Source organism: Rattus norvegicus, chromosome 13 (assembly GCF_036323735.1).
Source record: "Rattus norvegicus strain BN/NHsdMcwi chromosome 13, GRCr8, whole genome shotgun sequence".
NCBI classification, from domain to species: Eukaryota; Metazoa; Chordata; class Mammalia; order Rodentia; family Muridae; genus Rattus; species Rattus norvegicus.
The window spans coordinates 49,066,043-49,082,236 of NC_086031.1; the positions used below are offsets into that span (position 1 = coordinate 49,066,043).

Below are 16,194 nucleotides of genomic sequence, written 5' to 3' on the forward strand. Positions count from 1 at the left end.
ATACCCCATCAACTCACAGCTCCTCCAGGAAGCGCAGGTGGTGGAAGAGACCCGGCTGAAGCTCCGTGAGGTTGTTCATACTGAGGTCTCTGGATGGAGAGAAAGTGGAGATCAGGCTGTGGTTACCTGCCTGTACTATCTGTGATGGTCAGCTGCAGCCCTGTTTGGGGGACCTCCGGGGTTTCCCACTGTTCCTCCACCTTCCCACCATGCCATCTGGGCTCCACTGGCTGTCTGGCAACAGCAGTCAAATGTAACTCTAGGAGCAAAAAAATGGGTCACTTTCTGGTCTCTCCTGTCCCTGCTGCCTTAGACTGGTTCTTCTGGGGCTATGGTTTGCCAGGAAAAGCACTTCACTGTTAAGGAAGGAGCCATAAGGTAATAATAGTAGGAAGAAGAGGAAGAAGAAGAGGAGGAGGAGGAGGAGGAAGAGGAAGAAGAGAAAGAGGAAGAGGAAGAAGAGGAGGAAGAGGAAGAAGAGGAGGAAGAGGAGGAAGAGGAGGAGGAAGAAGAGGAAGAGGAGGAAGAGGAGGAAGATGATGATGATGATTTCAGAGGGGAAAGGCAAGGTCCCAAGTGAAAAGTCTTCACTCTGAGACCCAGGGTCACTACCCATGCAACAGGCTCTGATGTTTCTGAACCCAGGTTCTTCCCCAGCCACATGTGTTGGCCCATTCAGTAATGGTGGGCTTTACTGCAGTCTGATGTCTCTGCCTGTCTCCTCTTCTTGGCTCTGCTTCCCCAGATCTCTGCCTTTCTTGACTTCTTGGGACTTCCCTGAAGGTGCCCAGGAACCTGAGTATCTATCTGGATGTGCAGAGCTGGTCTCTGAGTATTCAGCATCTAAAGCATTCTAGCAAACCTATACTATCCAAAAGAACTTGTGTTACTGTTCCCTGAGATGCTCTGCACACAAAACCATCAGTATAATTCCAGCAGCATTACTGAACCTTAACACTACGTACTAACTAGCCTTTATCCAGATAATCCCCACTTAAACCTTACCATAATCCCAGGAGAACTGCTGTTTTACATCGGGCAAACAAAAAAGACTTTTCTCTGAGGATAAAGGGACCCCCTGGGAAGGCCGACGACCTAATCTCCTTCCTTCAAACCCACAGGGTGGAAGGAGAGAACCAACTCCCAAACTTAGTTCTACTTCCCCAGACACGCCCCTCCCCCAATGCATATATGAGTTAAAAGTAAAATTAAAAAACAAATAAAAGAGGGTTGAGTTGAGTCAGAGAGCCCCCAAATCAAATGTCTCCTTCAGTTACCCATCTTGACCACTATGACCTTCATTTCCTCACCCATTTTTTTTAAAGGATTAATAGGTAAGGTCTTTGTGAGGATTAGGTGAGCTAATGTTTACCGACTGCCTGGTAAATAGAACATAGTTAATAAGCATTTGCCTTCTTCCTTCCACTCTCCCCTTGGTGTCTCATGTACAGCAGTCTCGGCTCTACTGACCTGCGGGGGGCAGGGGAGCCCGTGGCTTGATTTGTGGGTACTGCCCAATGCTAACATTTTCTTCTTGTTTGTGCCTGAGTGAGTGTCGATGTTACAGGCAGATGCCTGACACACTGGGGCTCCATCCTGTCCCAAACCCCTACCAGCTGACGCTTGTCTCTGAGTTCTGCTCCCTGGGGCTACAGAGGTAGACCAAATCCCTGAGCAGCATGGGCCTTCCTGAAGATCCCCCTTTCCCCAGACGTACACTTCACCCTCAAATCTTCTAGGTTCCATGTACCCAGAAACAGGTTTGCTGTCTGCGCATGCTCAGAAAACAGACTGGGCATGGTGTGGGACTTGTGCTGAGAGAGCCCAGCTCCAGTCTATAAAAAGACTGTTTAGTCTCAAACGTTTTATCTTTGATAAAGCTTGGGCTCCGACTCCATGTCTTCCAAAGAAGACATTCCACGCAGGGCAAAGCCAAGAAAAACGGCATGTGCAATATGGGCTGCTCCTGTCTGTCCTCCCTCCCTACTATCCTGTGGAAATGGAAGGGCATCTGCAAGCCTGAGGGGCCAGGATGGAGGGGCTAGGATGGATGGGCTCGGCAAAGGTTGCAGGAGGCACACTGATCGGAGCAAAGGCCGGGCAGCAGAACTAAGAAGACTCAACCTGGGTTCAACCCTCATGATCCTCCACCTCTGAATCGATGCTCACAGAGGCAGTCCTATGTTACCTGAATTCCTCTCCCTCGAATCCCAGGCCTGGTTCATCCTCAGTAAGGAGGAGGTGCAAGGTGCCACCAAAAAAAAAAAAAAAAAAAAAAAAAAAAAAAGATTACCTCTAAATATTTACCCTGTGCATTTCTGGATGTGTCCTGACAGGCAGGGGAGCGGGAGTTCAAGGAGCATACAGGGCATGTGACTCAGGTCTCATCACTCAGCTGTCCCCCCAGGGGCCGCACGCAGAGGCTCTGATGCAGCTCCATGCCCCCCACCCACTCCCTCCACTTTTCCACCAAGGCCAGCGGCTTCATTGTTCTCCCTAGGGAGGAGGAGGGGGCTGCACCCTCACCCCCTCCACCCCCCTCCACACATCCTGCCCCAGACAAGCACCCAGCCCAGCTGCTGGAGAGGGGCCGGGTGGGGCCAGAGGGTAGATTTCAAATGGTGTCTGGTGGGGGAAAGGGGGTGCGGCTGGTGCCAGGAGAAGGAGAAAGCAAAGGAATGCAGCAAGGATTGGAGAAGGGAGGCCGGGGCCCTCCACACTGCTGCCATAGGTCTAAGGGGTGGCTTGGGACCCTTCAGGGAACAGAAGGAAGGAATGACAGACAGACATTCTCGGCACAGAGTTTGTCCTGTCAAATCCAGAACTCTGACCTATGCCTGTCAGACGAGACCAGCTGTGTCAGAGGACGCAACTCTGACGTTTCTGGCATGCCTGGAGTTGAGGGAAGCTGGAGAGCATCTGAACCCTTAGGTACTTAAGGTTCGGTCGTGGCTCTCTTGGCTTGTCGATGTGACTCTGAGGTAGGAGAGTGCATGGATGTACCTTCCTATGATGTCTTTCAGAGCCTGGGCATCCACGTGTCCTACAGGCAGCCAGTTCTTTCATTCAGCACTTTGCACGTTGGAGCTCTGACTAAGCAAAGGTTACAAAGTATCCTGGGGCCTCTACCTATCGGAAAAGTAGAGGCCCTTTGGGGAAAGAAAGTAGCTTCCCCAGGACTGCCTTTGGCTGTGTGACTTTGGACAAGCTTGACTCTTCCTGGCCTCTGCTCACCATCCAACCTGTCTCCTAGTTCAGGTAGAATCTGGTGTCCAGTGACACAGCTTTGGGATCTAGCTAATCTGTGGCTGAAATGGATACCCAGGCTTAAGCACAATGCTGCCCTACCATTGTCATCCTGTGGCTGTCACCTATAAACATCATCCCATGAACACACCACATCACACAGTATACATTACATGTACACCACACCACACCCATGAACACCGTTACATACCACACACCAATAACCATGCATAATAGACTACACACACTATACGCATCCCACACACACCACATACCACATACCACACATATACCACATGTATGCATCATATACAGCACACATCACCCAAACACCACATATCACACTATGTGCGCACACAGCATACATGCCATATCATATATATACACACACACACAAAACACATAAATAGACCATATATACCATACATAACATACTCACACCATGTTGCATACACACACATATACCCATCATAGCACATATACCACAGAACACAGAGGACTAAGTTCAGGGCCTGGGAACTGTCCAGCTGCATTGGGCCCCACACTCTGGAGAGTGAGTCTAGGCTTGATTCTCTGCCGTTGCCATTCTAAAAATCTTAATGATTTTTGGACATTAAGTTTTCATTTTACACCATCCTTTGCTCTGGGTCTCAGCCAGCTCCTGGAGGAGCGTCTCCAGATGCCCGCCCCCTCCAGCCTGATTCTGCTGCTCTGGGTCCCCTCAATTTGCTAGCACACTCCTTTAACTGTTGTCACTGACAGCCAAAGGGTGTGGAGGGTAGCCAACAGTCTCACTCTGAAACTTTCTTCCCAGTAGGCCTTGGGATACCCAGAGGGGCCATATGTGCTCTCGGCTGGACACAGCATGGTGTGGTGGGAGGGATGGGGTGGATGTTGACAGGGGAGGCTGCTCAAGTGAAGGGTGTGGCGATATGAAAGGGGTAGCCCTGGGCACAGGAAGTGGAGGCTTCTGGCTGCACATTAGGAAAATGTTCTCAGAGCTTTAGCCTGTGAGGCAACCAGACCACCCAAGGAAGCTGGGTGAGGCAGTGTCACCATGGAGACAGGGAACAGGTTTGATAAGAGGGAGGGTGCTAGGAAACTGAGGGGGCCCAGAGCAGCAAAACCAGGCTGGAGGGGGTGGGCACCTGGAGATGCTCCCCCAGGAGCTGGCTGAGACCCAAGGACCCAGGAAGACTGGTCTGTTTGAGTTTTCCCTATGGGAGGAAAAACCAAGGACAGACAAGCTCTGGATCCTACTGGGGTGCAGGTGAAAGGACACCCCACATTGGAGGACAGGCTGACAATATAAAGCCCTTTCTCTACTTCCTAGGCTAAGAACTCAAGTTGTCCATCTCTACAGTTAGTTATGTTGGGTTATTATTATTGTACATATTAATATATTCCATGTATTATACTGTATATATTGTAAATATATTTATCATATAATTTATTCTATACATTTATGCAACTTGCTGATTTGATACACATTTGCATTATGAAATAAGAACCATAGTCAAACTAATTAACATAGCCTCTCCTCCATAGCCATGGTGTGTGTGTGTGTGTGTGTGTATGTGTGTGTAAATATCACAGTAAGAGGTAAGAGGCAGGCATGGTGGTGGCGCATACCTTTGATTCCAGCACTCAGGAGGCAGAGGCAGGTGGATCTCGGTGAGTTCAAAGCCCATCTGTTCTACAGAATGAATTCTAGGACAGTAAGACTCATCTTTTTGAATACTAACTAAAAATGGTGATAATAGGGGTTGGGGATTTAGCTCAGCGGTAGAGCACTTGCCTAGCAAGCGCAAGGCCCTGGGTTCGGTCCCCAGCTCCAAAAAAATAAAAAATAAAAATAAAAATGGTGATAATAAGCCACAAATTAGTGCATGGTGGGAAATGAGATCTGGGACTATTGCTCAGTAATACAACATTTACCTTGCATTTGCATGCTCATGCGCATGGACACACACACACACACACACACACACACATACACACACACAATCAAACAGAAAGCTAACTAGATAACCATGTTACAACTAATGTGAGACAGCCTTCTTCCTTAGCAGATCCTGTGGCAGCCTTAAGGGAGTCTTCCCAATGTCCCTCTTGCTCACTCATGGCTACAGTATGTCATAGCTTGTACAAAGAGTCTACCCAGTGCTTTCCTGTGTCTGCACATGTCCTAGACATACTTACAGGTGATGTTTGGGCACTTTGGCACATCTGGGACCCACGATGGCACAAGGCATTTCTCCTGAGCCTTCTCGTGCTTTTCATGGTCTCCTAACACCCTTCAGTACAGCCCTTCCCTGAGGACCAGTCTCAAGTATTCAGACATCCCACCATGCTGGGAGACAGTGAGGGAGGGAGTTAACAGTGGCAGTGAGGAGTAGGAAAGAACATGCTAGAAAGCCCGGAGTATGGAGAAAGGGGGATTCCCACCACATCTGCCTAAGAAAACAAAAGACCTGGGATACATCTTCAGCACCACAATAAGTGATGGATACAATGAAGACTAAAAGCATCATCCCATGTGTCTGCAGAGGCCCCAGTGTGACAGGTACCTTGCTGACATTTACACAGCAAAAGCAGATCTGGAGAGGAGCAGAGCTGCCTATGGTCATGCTGCAAGTTACTACAGTGCCCCCAGGAGCTCTAAAGCCCAGAAAGACCTCGGGTTTTCCAGCATGGCCTCCTCTGTGTAGTCTATGTATTCCGAGATGAACTTCCTATAGGAGAAGGAAGATCTCCTTGGGCATTACCTTCTTTGAAACCCCAGACACACAGCGTGATACCAAGTTCTCTTGGATTTTGCAGTTTTCATAAATTGCCAAACAAGGGAGTTACTTCCACTGGGGAAAATGTATCTCTCTATCCACGTAAAAGCACGGATTGTTTTCTTGGGCTTTGCACAAAATCTTATGTGAGAACAATGTTGTGCTTTTAAATAAAGGCCTGTTTGCTTTGTTTTGTCCTTTCTTGGCTCTCTCTTTGGTAACAATGCCTCCCAGCCTGTCTATCAGTGCCAGGAGGACCCCTGATGGGGGAAACCAGAGCGGGCAGGGCAGGGAAGGGAGAGGTTGAAGGGCTAGCAAGGGTTTGGGTTATCTGTGAAGAAGAAGACCTTTGTGTGAGTCAGATTGTACGAGGGAGAAAGCTGGAAACCCAAAGCACCAACAGGTGGCCCAATTAATTAGGGTGGAGCTAGGATAAAAGGAAGGGGACACACACACACACACACACACAGATACACAATTTTGTTTGTACTTGCGGTTAAAAGACTATGGTACTTGTCACATCACTAGCACCCTGGGTGGTCTCAAAGTCTGGTGGCACAGAAAGGAAACCAAGGACAGAAGAGAGCTGGGGAGATACCTCCCTCTCAAAATTGCTAGCTATGGGGCTGGGGATTTAGCTCAGTGGTAGAGCGCTTACCTAGGAAGCGCAAGGCCCTGGGTTCGGACCCCAGCTCCGAAAAAAAGAACCAAAAAAAATTGCTAGCTATGAGAAACTGGTTTGGTGTACCCCCATACCCAGGCTCCCCTCTTTTCTTATAGAAAGGGTTTGGTGGTAGTGGTGGTTTTCTGCCAGACACAGTAGTGCACCCCTATAATTCTAGCACTTGGGAGTCAGAAGTAAGAGGACTGGGACTTCGTGAAGCTAGCCTGAACTAGAGAGTCAGTTTCAAGACAGCCTGGGCTACATGGTGGTTCTGTGAAGAAGAAAGATATACCATGTCACAGCAGCGGCAAGCTGGGGGCCTGGGCACCTGAGAAGAATGAAGGGAAGCCAGCCTGTGGCTGGCTCTAACCCTCAGAATCATAGGGTGATGTCTTTGGAAGGAGCCAAGCCCACCCTAGATGAGCTATCCCAACACTGCTTCATGGAGCTGCTAAGCTAGAGCCATCCACAGGGCCTCAAATTCCAAACAGAAGTGCCACAGAAAGTCACTTGCAAGGCGTGACTTCTGCCCCCTGTGACCTTCACTGTGACTCTTGGAGAGGCAGAGGGAGCTGCTCCTAGCAGTACTCAGAGTCAGGTGACCCTTCCCCGGAGCGAAGCATGGTCTAAGGATTGCCCAGTGCCTGTGCACTGCCCCTCTTGACCTCTTCTTCCTCACAAGATCTAGAACAGCCCATCATCGCATGGCGTTCCGTGGGTCAGCAATGGCCCTGCTGCAGCCAGACTGATCTCTTCCCTGAGACTCTGAGTAAGTTATTTCACCTGTCTCTGCCTTGCCTTTTTCCATGGTAAAGAGCTTAAGCCAGGCCTGGTACATGGTGAGCCAACGAACACCACGTGTGAGCCTCACTGCCCACTTCTACTCCAGAATTCTGGTCTAGCGGTTTAACCATGCAGCTCTGTCTTCACAGTGAGTATCTGTAGCTGGCTGCAGCAGTCAGGCACTGCGCTCAGTGATGAAATCACAAGGTTCAGCAATGCGTGCTCCCTGTCCTCAAAGAGCCAAGTCTATAGAAGACAATGGCAACAGCATGGACAATTAAGTGGCCAGTCCCAAGGCCAGGACCTTAGTCACGGGGCTTCTCAGGCTAATCCCTGTGGCTTTTTGAGTCTGGTCCCTGAGGCTGCAGTCACATGGTCACGCCACAGGATCCTGTCCTTGATTAGGAGCTGTCATCTCCTACCCTCCGATGGCACATTCCTGTGGCTGCTCTCCCTAAACAGCCTGGGAGTTCCGCCACAGAGCCTAATTCTCTGTCCTTGCCACACACACGCACATGCCAGCTTTGAGGTCCGTTTTCTTTTTCTAAGTTTTGTTTCTATTTATGTGTATGTGCGTGTGTGAGTGTGTGTGTGTGTGTGTGCCTGTGTGTGTGTGCCTGTGTGTATGTCTGTGTGTCTATGTCTGTCTTTCCATCCCTATGTGTGTGTGCTGTGTCTGTATATGTGTCTGTGTGTGTGTGCTTATGCCTGTGTGTCTGTGTGTGTCTGTGTGTCTGTCTGTGTTTCTGTGTCTGTTTATGTGTATCTGTCTGTCCCTCTCTGTATGTGTGTGCACGTGTGTTGTGTGTGTGTGTATGTCTGTTGTATGTCATGTGTATATGTATGTCTGTCTCTATATATCTGCCTGTGTGTTGTGTGCCTCTGTGTGTGTTATGTAGGTGACCTCAAAGACCAGAAGAGGGAGTATTACAGGCAGTTATGAGACACACAGCATAGGGGCAGGGAACTGAACTCAGGTCCTCTGGAAGAGTAGCAAACACTCTTAATCATGGAAGCATTTTCTAGCCCTAGAACAGCCATGGCTGTCATTTGAGGAATAACCCCCTGAGTCCTGCAGACCTGGGTCCCCTGCAACTTTCCAGCTTCTTCTCTGGCCCTTACTTTGATCTCTAGCTCCAGCTACAAGGCCATCATGTCTCTGTGCCAAGGTGGTCTGCATGGGTGTAAAATCTAACTGCTCTTCCGTACTGGAACCCCTTAGACTCTAAGGCTTAGAGAAGAGGCCACATTAAGGCGCCCTCAACAGCCTTCTGGAAGGAAGAACTGCCCAGGCAATCCCTGTGCCTTGAATCTGCTAGCAGATTCAACTCCTAGAGCTGAGCGGAGTCAAAAATAAATAAATAAACAAACCCAAAAACCCTAACTAGAGGGGCTGCAGCAACAGTAGCAGTGCGGGGTGGAGTCCCAAACAGCTGAGGCTACTGTCCTGAGGTCTTTATTCCCCAGAGACAGAAGAATTCAAGGCCCCCAACCCATGATCCTTAGCTGTGCTCACACAGATCGAAATTCCCCCATCCGGGACAGGAGGGGTGCCTCGGCTTTCAGGAGTGGATGGGGAGCTGGATAGTGGCAATACCGGATGGACGGACGCAGTGGGTGGTTGGGGAGAACCTTCTCCTGGATGCACCCTGCTGCCCCGTGTCACACACACTGCACCACGGCACCAACACCCTCCCAGGCGGGCCAACCTGGCGTGTTCAAACTGGGTCTGAATCTGGTGGGAGTGCCCTGTGACAGCTGTCTTTGCTGCCGCCAGCACGCACCCCATCCCCACCCCGTATCAGCCTCCCCTCTTCCCACCCAAAACGCGGGCACCTTCTAGGTCGTTTGGTTCTGCTTTTTTTTCCCCGGGCAAGGGAATGAGCATTGTTAAAAGGGGAAATGGATACTGGGAAACGCCACTCGGCCCCCAGATCACACAGCCCCTGCTGCGAGAACCCACGCGGTTTAGTTCTGTTGCTCTCAGGCGCACCTGGAGACGAGGACAGCCAGGAGCCACCCATGCCGTAGATCTTGGGACTCCTTTCCCGGGACCTTGTGGCGTTTTCTGGAGCTCGGCGCCCTCCCTCCCCCTTCACCCGGACTCACCTGCGTGCACTGCCTGTGGCCCCGCCCCTGTGGCCCCGCCTGCTACCGAGCGGCTCCGGTGCTCTGAGCTCCATCCAGACCCTTAGGCCTTCTGTGTGCTACCCTTGCCCATTCGGCCCACGCTGAGCCACTCTGGTTCTGTTGCCTCTGCCTATGTACCCTTCCCTGTAAGTGGAGCCCCACTCGCCTGCGCCTTTTCCTCAACCTTTGGTTCATCACATTTGTAGAAAGACTAGACGGAAGATCCAGGTTCAAACCCCCTGCCCAACAAGAAGTCCTTCTTGGCATTGAGTCTTACTCTTGCTCATGGTACAATTGTGCTAGCGTTCTTGGCCATCCATTACGGAGTACTCTGTAGCCAGATAGCCACTTTGTGGCCTGGCACCAACACTGAACAGTGGTTTGATGGTGTTAAGGTTACTTACCCTATGTGTGCCTCACTTTTGGGGTCTAAGAAAGGTTGTATGGTCTCTTAAGTGAATTGCTGTGGGGTGTAAGTGGTAGAATCCAGGTGCATGAGGATATTAACTCTGCCCACCAGAGGCGTTCCTTCCTTTAGGAGCGTTCACACACACACCACCCCCAACACCTCCATCAAAAAGAAGAGCAGCAAAGCAGCGAGCTGAGATGGCAGGGTGGCAGGGGAGGGCGTTCTGGGTCAGCCCTGCCCTTAGGAGGCACCAGCTGCTGCTTCTCTCTGTGGTGCCACCTGCCTCGCCCTGATCTTCTCTGCCTTTGATCTTCTGATCTCTGGCCAGGGTCTCCCAGCCAAAGGCATTCCTGTCTTCCAGGCTCCTCCAAGGAAAGGCAAAGGGCTGGGCTCACTCCATGTCCTGGCCCCTCCCTCCTTCCCTCCTCTGCCCCGTGAAGTCACACAGGTCCTTAGATCAGGTAACAACCAGGTCCACCTGAGGTGGCAGGGGTCCAGAGTGGTTTGGGAAAGAAGAGAAATAAGAAAGGAAGTCCTGGCTCTGGATGCTACTCCAGGCTCAGCACCTTAGCTGGACCAGACCTCTGTGGAAAGGTTCCCAGGGCCAAGGTCTTTGTTCTCAGTGTCCTGGAATGTAAATCCCTTGTTGAGTACACAGGAAGTGTGTATGCCTTGTATAAAAAGGAGAAAGGACGATTCCAGGTCCTCAGAAACCCTAGGTCTGGGGTGGGGGTGGGGACGACAGATCCACTCTGGACAGAACTCAGAACACAGAGGACAGAAGTACCGTCATAGAGAACTTCCTGGAGGAAGCTAGGTCTGGGAGCATAAGTCCCCACCAGTAAATGCCTAGACCTAGAGCTTGCTGAGAGAGAAATTAAAGTGGGTGTGTAGGAGGAGCATGGGGGACAGTGAGATGAATAGTCGCACATACACACTCACACACACAGACATACTCACATACACACTGACACACAGAGACACACACCTACACACACTCACACACACCTACACAGACACACACTCACACACATACACACATACAGGCACACAGACACACTCACACCTACACATATTTGCACACACTCACACACACAGTCACACATTCACACACTCACACACACTCACACACACACAGACACACTCACATACACACTGACACACAGAGACACGCTCCTACACACACTCACACACACCTACACAGACACACACTCACACACAGACACACATACAGGCACACAGACACACTCACACACACCTACACATACTTGCACACACTCACACACACACACACACACACAGAGTTATATGACTGCCTGGAAGCTGTGAATATGACATTATTAGAATGGGTCATTGTGGACATAGTGAAGTGACAGATTTGTAATGAGAAGCCCATCTTGGACCCCCAGGAGGACTCAAAACTCTGTAACTATGTGCCCTTAATACACATGGGGGCGGTGTGTGAGGTGTACAAGAAAAGCAGAAATTGTCCCCACCCCCATACAAGGTGAGATGGGTTCTTCTCTAGAGCTTCCATAGTAAAGGCGTCATCACTCAGGGCTCCTGGCTCAAATGCTGGGAGAGAGTAGCTTCTGTTTTAAGCCACTGGCACCTCATCATGGTAGTCACTGGGACCTAACAAAAATGCCACTGGCTTGTCAGGTGGGATTCAGTGTGCACCATCCTCCACCCCAGGATCCTCTGCCTTCCCCCTCTGCTAACCCCATCACTCCCCTCTCTTGGTACCTCAGGCCAAACCAGCAACCAATCTCAGACTTTCCACCTACAACAGTCACTCCACCTCCTGAGACTCGTCCTGGGACTACTCTGACCTAGCAACTCCCGTCCTGGGCATTTAACCAACAGAAGTGCATCTGTGTACTCATTAAACATCCGTACACAGCAACCCTCAGCAGCGATATCCATGACAACGCCAGCGCACCTCCGGAATGGACAAACTGTGCCATATTCGTCTATGTGAGCACCACACAGCCACAAGGATGAGCGAACCAGGACAAGCCGCCATAGGCAGGAATCACAAACACACCGGGGGAACGAGGCCAGATTCAACATAACTTCCCTTTCCATAAAGCCTAAAGCCAACGCTGAACTCACCATTCCTGCTGCCCCTGTGAGGAGAGAGTGACCAGAAAAGGGCATGGGAGCAGAGGACGTCCACAGAGATGATGGTGTGATGATGTTCTGTTTCTCTGAGTGCTGTTACACAATGTATTCTTCGCTGGCAACAATTATGAAAATCTCAACCTATGCTATGCACTCCTTTCTGCAATGTATTCTGTTCTTAAGGACTAGGGGCTGTTTGTTCTCTTGTAGGTACTAAGGATGCAGCCCATGGCCTCACACATACTAGGCAGACACATACCAGTGAACTGTTTTAAAGCCAATTTTAAATCATTTTCTCTCTTTCTCTTTCTTTCTTTCTTTCTTTCTTTCTTTCTTTCTTTCTTCCTTTCTCCCTTTCTGAGCCAGGCATGGTGACACATATCTGTAATGCCAGCACTTGGGAGGCAATATAAGGAAAAGCAGGAGTTTAAGAATTTCTTTCCTAAATAATGAATTGGAGGTCAACTTGGTCTATCTATCTACAGCTAGACCCTCTCTAAAAAATCACAAAACGGATCACAAAACGGGCTGGGGGAGGGGGGTTCAGAAGATAAAATGCTTGACACGCAAACATGAGGACCTGAGTTAGGATCCACAACACTGACAAAAAAACAGGTGCACCTGAGGTCCCAACACTAGAGAAATGAGTCAGGAGATTCCTTAGGCCTGCTGACCAGCCAGTCCAACCAACTCAGTAAGCTCCAGGTTCAGTGAGAGAGTCTATCTCACATAGACAGACAGACAGACAGATGGATCAATGGATGGAAGGATGGATAGATAGATAGATAGATGGACAAAGGGAGAGAGAGAGAGAGAGAGAGAGAGAGAGAGAAAGGTGGGGCTGAAGAGAAAACTTTGCCAAGGCACTTGGTACTGTTCGAAGGACCTGGGTTTAGATACCAACAGCCACATGGTGCTTCTTTTTTTTTTTTTTTTTTTTTTTTTTTTTGGTTCTTTTTTTCGGAGCTGGGGACCGAACCCAGGGCCTTGCGCTTCCTAGGCAAGCGCTCTACCACTGAGCTAAATCCCCAACCCCCACATGGTGCTTCTTAACCATCCTCAATTACAGTTCCAGAAGGTCTCATGCCTTCTTTTAGACTCCTTGGCTACCACACACACTTGGGATGTATATACATGTAGGCAAAACAGTCATACACATAAAATAAAATAAATTTAAATAAGGTAGTGAACAATTGAGGAAGATGCCCTCTGGCCATTACATACACAAGTACACAAGTGTGTGTGTGTGTGTGTAGTGTGTGTAGTGTGTGTGTGTGTGTGTGTTGTGTGTGTGTGTGTATGTGTGTGTATAGATACACCGCCTTTTACAAGTCTTCTGGGAAAGGCTGGAAAGGTGGCCCAGTGATTAAGAACCATTTACTGTTCTCTTCCACAAGATAGAAGACCTGAGTTTAGCTTCCAACATCCACATCAAGTGGCGCAAAATCATCTATAATACCAGCCCCAGGGGATCAGACGCCCTCTTCTGGGCTCTGCAGGCACCTACATGCCAGTGGCATAGACATGCATGCAGAGGAATAAAAATAGATCTCTTTAAAAACTAAAGTAGCCATCTTCGTTACTGTGGGTACTTCTTCCGTGTCACCTCACTGGACGAAAGTGCAGTGTTTGCTTCTGTGCCTTGTGATCACCGTTCTTCTCTGTGCATGCCTTGCACCTTGTGCAAACTCTGGCTCTTGACAGACCTTAATAAACACTTGAGCTTCATCAGTGTAACTAAAACATTAGTACCCCCCTGACTTTGCTCCCAGGGCTCCCTGGCACCAGATTCAGCTCTCTGAGCTCCCTAGATTCTCACAGTATCTCACCCCCACCCTAGGCATCTCCTGGGTGCCCCCATGACCAGCGCCTGCACATCTCCTGCCTGCTATTTAAATGCTTAGGATGGAATTTCCTGACCTAGCAGCCTGGGGTCTCTCTAAACACAGACTGCAGCTCTTACTCATCCTGGGTCTTCAGAGACTAAGCAAATGTCGGGCACACCCTTGGGATCCCAAGTGCCCACCTACTTGAGTCCCCGGAACCGTCTGCCCAACCCAGCTCAGGGCGGGCACATATCTTTGTTCGTCTTAGCCTGTTTAGAACAGGGTGGAAATTTTCAAAAGAAGTCTTCCTTTAAACATAAAAATAAAGGGAATGAATAGGAAAGGCCAAAGCCTCCGAGTGAAAGGCTTTATAGAACAGATGGTTCACTCTAATGAAACCCAAGCCTGACCATGAGCTGGCTGCCTGGCAGCTTAAGAGGTTCCCCGCTGCGGCTCTGTCCTCACCGCAGCCGTCTGGGTCGGATGCCACACCTCAGGCTCCTGCCCACAGTGGAGCCAGGTTAGTGCCACCACCTGTCTGGAGAGGGCTCCCTCGATCCCCACCCTGTCTCTCCTGAACGTCCATCTGCTCCAGCCTGAGCTAGTTTCTGCTCTGTAGCTCCTGGTATCTGGCCCTCCATGCATCCATTCACTTGTATGTCTTTTCCTTTGCCCCAATACCCCTGAACACCGCATGTAGTGGGGCCGGTGCCTGCCTTGGGGATATCTTCAGGGCGCTGGTGGCCACGGCTCTGTCTTCTTAGGGCTCTCGCCCTAGTTCGAGGAACAAATATACTAGAAAAAGTCCAGGTGAGAGTCCCAGGGTAGTGTAGGATGCAGAAGGGAGCCTTCTCCAGAGCCAAGGACTGGGGAGGCTTTTCTGGGCACCGCCGCTATCTGGAATACTCTGATGTTTTCCTGACCACCCCCAGCATCTCCCAGATCTGCAGGCTTCTTGTCTGAACCCGTTTCTTAACTATGGTATTGCAGTAACACAGCAATGATATCCACAGGGTTCTTCCTTACAGTCCCGCTCAGGAACTAATAATGCCTCAGCTAAGCACAAGTACCCAGGAGAGACAGTCTCTCCCCGGGACCTGGGACTCCCCAGTTAGGCTAGGCTCTCTGTCCAAGAAATCTAGAAATCCACTTGTCCCTGCTACCCCAGAACTGAGATTGTAAGTGAGTGTTACCCCACCAGGCTTTTTAGAAAGTGTTGGTGCTGAGGACCAAACTTAGGTCCCCGGCTTCCACAGCCAGCAGTTAACGAACTGCACCTTTCCTCTGGCTCCTGAGGTTGGCTTCTGGCACTCGCTGCACACACACACACACACACACACACACACACACACACACACACACACACACACACAGGAGGGGCGTGGTGGTACCCACTTGGAGTCCCAGCACTCCTGAGGCTGAAGCAGAAGGATTGCAAGAGTCCAGCCTGGGACCCTGTTTTAAAAAGAAAAGACTACAGACTGTTTCTGGAGTTTTCCAAAGGATTCCATACTAGGTGGGTAAGAGCCTGGTGTTTTCCATCTCTCTCCCCAGCACCTGCTCTTAAGTCTTTGTAACTTTGAGTGTAGCGTTTCTTTGTTTCCTTTGACTAGTTTTTTTCAACCACTATTTTCATGCTAAGAGTTGATCCGGTTGGCACAGTTAACACTTTGGGACCTGGCCTAAGTAAAGCTCCTGGCCAAAGGGCCAGGCAGAGGCTAAAACCTTGTCTCACTTCCACTCACCAACTCTGTCCCTTTACGTGTGATGAAGCCACTCATGTGAGGGCATCACCTATGCCAGCTGCCACCTAATGGCAGGTGTGTGCCGCTTGATGCTGCAGGAACGTGAACAGTCGTGTCCCAGGCACTCCAACAGCAAGCAGACCCTGGGGGATGCCTGAGCCTCGTGTGTCATCTCTGAAAGCTTCTGTACTCCAGGTTACCATCCTCTTAGACAAAGCGAAGCAAAACCCGGTCCATCTCACAAATGCCTTTGGAACTAGCAAGGCAGGGACAAGCTGATATCTTTCTCCCTAGGCTAATATAGAAAAGGAGCTGGCGGGGGTGGGGGGGATAAACTTGAGGGACAGGGTTATCACAGCCTGTGGAGGCTGGTGGGGGGATACTAGGAAGCACTTCCCAGCATATTCTCAAAGTCCAGTACCAAAGCAAGTGTGTGTGGTGGCGGTGAAAATGGAAACAGGGTGTTGAATGATATGATCTGCCC

The 16,194-nt window shown here is 50.0% G+C and overlaps 1 protein-coding gene across 2 annotated transcripts in view; it reads right to left on the reverse strand.

Annotated features, from left to right (window-relative positions):
- The window catches only part of Lgr6 (leucine-rich repeat-containing G protein-coupled receptor 6), a 119,678-nt gene that overhangs the window by 89,850 nt on the left and 13,634 nt on the right, over positions 1 to 16,194 (reverse strand). For both annotated transcript variants that reach the window (NM_001427357.1, XM_039091316.2), the window contains 1 exon segment: positions 18 to 89. In NM_001427357.1, coding sequence (NP_001414286.1) covers positions 18 to 89 — 72 coding nt within the window.